The following is a 6,703-nucleotide window of genomic DNA, read 5'->3' on the forward strand; positions in this document are numbered from 1 at the left end:
AAACCATGCACTGGGCACTATGTATTCCAGGGACACTGGGTGCCAAAGAAAGTGATGGTGAGGTGTGTGGTTATCCTTTATCAACTTGGGCATGGGACCATGGGCCTCCGGTGCCCGGAAAATGTCTGGTATGTAATAAATGCTCAGTTGGGCTTCACAGTCCAAGGAATTCCTGAATTAGAATCTATTTCTTTCTGGTAGCAGGTCTTAGGTTTCACTCTAGAGAAAGGACAGTACACAGCTGTAGAGAGAATTCAAGGTATACTTATTTAGCCCATGAACCTACTGTGTGCTGAGTTCTAAATTATATCCTGGGAATACAGAAATAATGAAGACGAATGCTGCCTATAAGGGGCTCAGCATATACAGAGAGAGCACAAGGGGCTGGAGAGATGGCTCAGCCGTTAAGATGGAGTGCCACTCTTGAAGAGGACTAAGTTTGGTTATCTGCATCCACTTTGGGTAGCCCACAGTCACCTGTTATCCCCCTCACACACACACATACACACACACACACACACTTAAAAATAAAACAGATCTTTAAATAAGTTAATTGAGAACATTCATTGGTAACCAAAGGATCCCAAACCTGTCTGTGTTGTGACAGAAGACAGAAGCAGATGAGGAGACGAAATGTGGAATTCTTGTTCTCCACTTCTACACACTTCTCCAGGGCAGCTCTGCTGCTGAGAAAGCCTGGCCTCTGACCTAGCAGGGTGTGCCCTTTGCCCTCTGACCCTGCTGCATTGGCAAGGTTGCTGCCATGGCTTTTGTCAGCTGCAGTGCAAAGATGATGCTTAGCCTGAATCTCAAAGCCCGTGGCGGACGGATGGGCTGGGCTGGGTGGGCTGGGAAGGTAAACCCCCTGCAGAAGGCACCCCCTGCAGAAGGCACCCCCTGCAGAAGGCACCCCCTGCAGAAGGCATGCGGCATGGAGATATGGGAACCCGCACGGTCAGAGAATGCCAAGAAGCTGTAAGGCAGGAGCCGGCAGGAAGTGAGCCTGAGGCGTAGGCGGGGTCCAGGGCTGAAAGGCTGAGGGGTGACTCTGGAGGCTACTGGACAGTTTCCAGCCTGGGCCTGACACCCTGATATTTGAGTGATAAGTGCAGGAGACACTTGGAGGGTAAACTGGAAGAAACCAGCTGTGTGGCTGTTACAGTGGCTTAAAGAGATAAGGGGCCCAGCAGAAAGCATGGACGATAATATTCTCTTCCTCACTTCCCTGCTGTATGCTTAAGTGCTCGTGTGTGTGTGTGTGTGTGTGTGTGTCTGCGCGTATGCTTGAGAGTGCATGCATGTGTATATGTATATGTGTGAGTGCGTGTGCACATGCACAGAGGGTAGGCTGAAGGAAGCGCTGACGTGCTTCTATGAAGGTGCCCAGCAGAAAGCTGGCCCTTCCTCAGGTGCCTGTGGCAGGGGCATCTCCAGGGACCACAAGACCCTGGCAGCCTTGGTTCACACACCCTAGCTTGCCCTGTAGTCTGGCCTGGATGGTGAAGTTAGATGGATTCCCCTAGAACCCCCATCCTGGCCTTCCTCCTGGTCTGGTTCTTGTCTCTGATCACTGGTGTCTTCAGGAGAGAGTGCCCTCCCTTTGTCCTCTGCCAGGGTAGTACCAGAGGTCAGAGAGCCCACTGGCTGGCCTCAGAGGCAGATAGGGTGCCACAAGTTCATTCCTGTAGACCATCTCCATTTACATCTACAACAGAAACTCAAGGAGTCCAATCTAAGCCTGGGCTTGACCCATGGTTAGAAAAGAATCTTGGCTCCCCAGGACAGGGATTTAGTAACACGGGAGGATTGGTTGGATGTCTGTCTGTGTGTCTGAGCACCTGCCACAGACTCTCAGGGCAGAGTGAGGTTGCCTTGGCTATCCAGAGCATTGACATCAGAGGCTAGTGCAGCATATCTGATGTACAATCCACAAGTAACCAAATCCCATCCTTCCCCTGCCCCTCCCTTGGGCACAGAAAAGAGCCTGTGGACAAGAGGTGCCTCCACCCAGGTCAGAAAGTTGACCAGTGACATTGTCCAGTAATACTGTCCAGCACCCCTTGTTTTGTCTTCAGCCTGTCACAAAGTCCCCGTTCTTCCCAGGGAAATGGCACCAAGCCCTCTGCAACAGGGCCCACATCCTTGCAGCCTGGCACACATCTTTGCAGCCTGGCACAATGGGCTCCCACGGAGTGCACAGCATTTCTTATTGTGGCATAAAATGCCATAAAATCAGAACAAAGAGAGCCCAGGGCCTGGATGGGTCGCAGCTTCCTGCCGAGCAGAGAATACAAGCGATTGTTTAAAAGCCAGTGGTGAGGCAAGTGGCCAATTAGCACAGCCTCCCTTCCCCGCAGCCTGCAAATTGTGCCGGGACCATCAGAAAGGGATTCTGCTATCCAGATCAATTGCTGAAAGGAAGCGCGTCTGCTCACACTGCCAAATATAGAAGCCCAGAGCAGCAAAGGTGACCTGGGTTACCACTGCACTGTCCTTGGGACAGGCTGATCTCCATCGGTGCAGATCCTGAGCACCTTGGTGAGTCAGTCACAGGGAGCGAGCTCTAGACATCCCGAGGCCAGGGAGTTATACATCTGTTCACAGCTGCATTGTAAAAACAATTCATGTCTCATTGTCTTCTCTCTCACAGTTGTCAAGAAATTACCCACAGCCCAGACCGGAAGAAAATGAAAGTAGGTTTGGGGGCCCATCCTACCCTGCCCCCTCTAAGGGTATCTGCTAGGTTTCTCCTTTTCTGCTCCTGTACTGAACCTCATACCCTGGAAGGAAGCTATGACCACCACCCAGAGTCAAAAATAACCCCACAACGCTTGAGAAACATTAGGCTTAGCTGAAAATCAATCAAGACAGCTGGATGTGGAGCAGATAAGATTTTTTAATTCATCCTGAAACCAAGGGAAAGGGTCAAGTAGGCGGAAGAAAGCGCTTTCCGGGCTAGGACCCTTGGGCTTCCAGCCATTGATGGAGGGTTGGTTGGGGTTTTTTGTTTTGTTTTGTTTGTTTTTCCTGCCAGGATCCTGCCTGGGATTTTCCTTCCCGGATCCTAAAAGCAGGCTGGTTAGCCATTACCAAAGAGAACGAACGCTCCTTTGACAAGCCAAGTGTTTTGATTGGATTTTGATGCCATTAAGCACAGCGAGTCTGTTGGATTCAGAGGTTGAACAAAGCCAACAGGTCTCCAGCCTCCTTCAAACGGGTTTCTCATTCCTTAGAGATTCCCCCTGGAGAAGAGGAGCCTAATTAAAGCAGAGGGCTCAGACACAAGCCTTAAGGAAGACTCTATCCACAGAGAGAGAATAAGTGTCGCAGGGAATTGGAGGGTTGTGACAACTGGGTCTCTCTGGGTTCTTCGAGGAGACAATTCTCAAATGCCTGCCCTGCCCTGAAAGCTTTAGGAGAGTGATTCCCACGCTGGCATCCACAATCTCGAGAACTTACCCTAAACACAGATTCCTGGGCCCTCCCACAGACTCCACTCCGGCAGTGGGGTGGGGCTCCGGAATGTGTCTTTCATGCACAGCCCACAGGCAGGGTTGATGCAGCCCATTGCAGGGATGCTTTGTGGACCCTTACCCTACCCCCCCACGAATAAATACCTGACCAGAAGAGACACTGCACCAGTCCAGAGCTCCCTAGGGTGGGGCCAAGACTGCAACCCTAGGGAAAGCCAGTTAGCTATTCAGGGCACGCAGTCCTAGGGAGGCAGGCTCGCTGTGCTCAGAGATGGGGACGGCCCTTCTTTATACAAAAAGAGCTCCTGGAGCCCCAATCCCTGCGTGATGTGGGGTTCAGGCCAACTGAGCGAGATCTCAGGGCTGCCGCACAGTCGCCCCCAGACCCTGGCCTTGCCGCCTGGGTGCAGCAGCCGGGAAGGCAGCGGTAAGGTGTCTAAAAGACCATTGTGTCGCTGCCATCACGCACCACCTCCCAGGGACCGCACCTCGGCTAGGCGTCCGCGCACGGGTTCTCAGCGAGGCTTGGGCGAGAGCCTCCAGATCCTACAGGGGCGTGACAGGCAGCAGGGCGTGGTCCCCAACTGGGAGACCTTCAGAAGGTCCAGCCACCCCGGCCCCGCCCCGCCTCTGAGACGCCTGCAGCGCTACCCGGTTCGGAACCTGCAGCGCCGGGCGCGTCCGAGAGCATTCGGCTGGGCAGGGGCGCCCCCTAGTGCCCCGTGAGACCGCTGTACCCTGCAGCCCGCAGGGGCTCCTCCCAGACCCAGGGAGGAAGCACAGGTTCAAGACCAGAAGGGCTGCCTTAGGCTTCTAAACCTGAGTCACAGGAGGCTGCTTTCCCCGGGAGAGTGTAAGAGCATCCCCAGGGGATGCTTAGAAAGGAATCTAGGCTGGCAGCATGGTAGGCAGACTGTGATGAGTTCCATCCCAGGCTGCATTGTATAGTCCGGGACATTTGTCACCACCGCCACCACTATCACCACCACCACCACCAAAAAAAAAAAAAAAAAAAAAAAAAAAGTCTCCACCGAGAATGATCGCAGATGGCCCCTCTGTCTGTCACTCATTTGCTATCTCAGCTGGGAGCCGGCCCCGATCCAGAATTGACTATTCACAGGCCCAAAGGGCAGCAGACGTCTCTCCCTTAAATACAGGTCAGGTCCCTTCTACCTGCCCCCAGCGTTCACTTCCCAGACACTGGTAGGAAGGGGAGAGTCAATCCAGGCTGTCCGGAGCCCAGGACAAGAGGGACTAACACACTGTCCTCGGTGACTGACCACTGGCAGTCCTTACCTTGTCTTTGTGCCAAAGCTGCTATCAAGACAAAAGTCAGGCATCAGAAGTGGAGCCAGGAGAGGCCACCCCTCCCCCCAGGCCACATTCTTCCTCTTCGGTCCCTATAGCCTGGCATGACTCACCTGGTTGGCAGCATTTGGCTAAGACGGCCTGCCAGCACCGAGTCACAGCCGTGACCTGCCATCCCAGTTCAGTCCAGGTAAACACAGAAGTAGAGGACAAAACATCAGGGCACAGAGGGTGGCACAAAGGTGCCAGCTGTCTGTGACCCTGTTGTGCCCTAGTCAGCCTTCTTACTGAGCACCATTCCCTGAACCAAAGACCCCCGTCAGTGACACTGAAGAGAGGCCATCTCAGGCAGATCCTTAGATGTGTGAGCCAACCTGTGACAGGGCTCCTGACACAGCTTCTCTGACACAGCTGGCACAGACGACCATCACCAGAGCCAAGACTAAGGCCTGCTGATAAGCGCACAGGTGATGAGTGAACCCAGGCAGGCAGGTCAGCTCCAGTATACTCCCAGCCTTCAGGGAAGTACTCTGTGCATAAGGGGCTGAGAGAGCTGGAGCGGCTGAGCCCAGAAACAGAGCTGAGAGGATCTGGGTGTGACCAGACAGACGTCCTTTGCTCTGGTCTTCTTCTACCGTGATAAAGCATTTCCTCAAACCAAACAAAACAAAGCCCCAAGATCAGAGTTTCTCCAAGAATAAGGAGAATCCCCACCTGTCCTATCTGTTGTGCTCGGACCCTCTGCCACCCCCACTGCCACCCTGCCCTGCTCTTTGTCACCTCCACGCAGTAGAGTTAACTTGGGAACATCATTCCGAGAGAAGACGAGGGTCAGCTATTCAGCCCACGAACTTTATCACCAGAGCAGCATCTGAAATAGATTCTGAGAGCAGCCTGCAGTCCAGTTACCTCCGGCCCAGCTGGAGCCCTAGTGCAGGGCAGTCCCCTGCCCCAGATTAAAGAGTCTGTTCCCCCACGCTGTTCCAGGCCAGAGCTGCTGTGGCCCTGCAGCCTGAGAGATGGTCTTGCTTTCTAGGTTCCGAGTCGGGAGATGGTAACGCAAGCAACGTTTACCCCGGCCGGGTCATCTAGCAAGGGAGCGGGTCGTGTGTGGAGTGCGGCAGAGACCTCTCCACCCGGAAGCCCCTTCTGTGTCCCCCTGAGCCTCCCTTCTTCCCTCCTCTTTACTGAAACCGAAGCCAATGTGTTCGCAGTTACCATTTTCACCCATGCCACTCCTTCTGGGAGTCTGGCTTGAGCATCCATGGGCAGCTACGGGGACCATCCCAGCCAGCACAGGTGAAACAGCTGAGTCCCCAGGGTGCCGCCCTGCTGCTGCCCCTCAGTCCAGCAGCCTGGGCTCCCAATGCTGAGGCCCTCTGTTCCGGCCTCAGCCCACCCCGAGTGGAGCCATGCATTCAGTAAACTGACTTTATTCTCCCATTTGTTTTGTGTTTATTTCCTCCCAGGCTGACAGTCCCAAGTCCCACCCCGCCTCCCACCCCACTCGCCTCTCGTTTCTCCTATGGGTTGGGGAAAGTGGGTCCCACTTAGACTCAGCTGTGGATGTGGACTCAGTAATCAAAGACCCACAAGTCTTAGGGTCATTACAAAGATCAGAGCTGGGTTGTGGCGAAACTGTGTATGTGGTGGAAGGCAGGAAAGAGCAGTCTCTAGCCAAGCCTGGTGGTACACTCCTGTAATCTTAGCACTGGGGCAGGGGGATTATAAATTGGAGGCCAGCCTCGGCTATATGGGAAGACCTAGTCTCAAAAATCTAGAGAACGAAACAAAGACAAAAGTAGGCTTTCAAAAAAAAAATGGTGGAAAACAGAAAGTACCATGCAAAGATATGCACTGAGTTGAAGAAGCGACATCCTAAAGACTTCATAGTCCATGCTTCCACTTGTATGCGGTTTCCA

General features: G+C 53.6%; 1 protein-coding gene across 2 annotated transcripts in view; it reads left to right on the forward strand.

The window, feature by feature from the left end:
- Positions 1-6,203, forward strand: part of Marchf10 (membrane associated ring-CH-type finger 10) — an 85,023-nt gene extending 78,820 nt beyond the window's left edge. For both annotated transcript variants that reach the window (XM_052195546.1, XM_052195545.1), the window contains 2 exons: positions 2,651-2,693; positions 5,818-6,203. In XM_052195546.1, the coding sequence (XP_052051506.1) occupies positions 2,651-2,693; positions 5,818-5,873 (99 nt within the window). In that variant the 3' untranslated portion in view covers positions 5,874-6,203. The remainder of the gene's footprint in view (positions 1-2,650; positions 2,694-5,817) is intronic.
- Positions 6,204-6,703: the final 500 nt, after the last annotated feature.

This window comes from Apodemus sylvaticus, chromosome 10 (genome assembly GCF_947179515.1).
Source record: "Apodemus sylvaticus chromosome 10, mApoSyl1.1, whole genome shotgun sequence".
Taxonomy (NCBI): Eukaryota; Metazoa; Chordata; class Mammalia; order Rodentia; family Muridae; genus Apodemus; species Apodemus sylvaticus.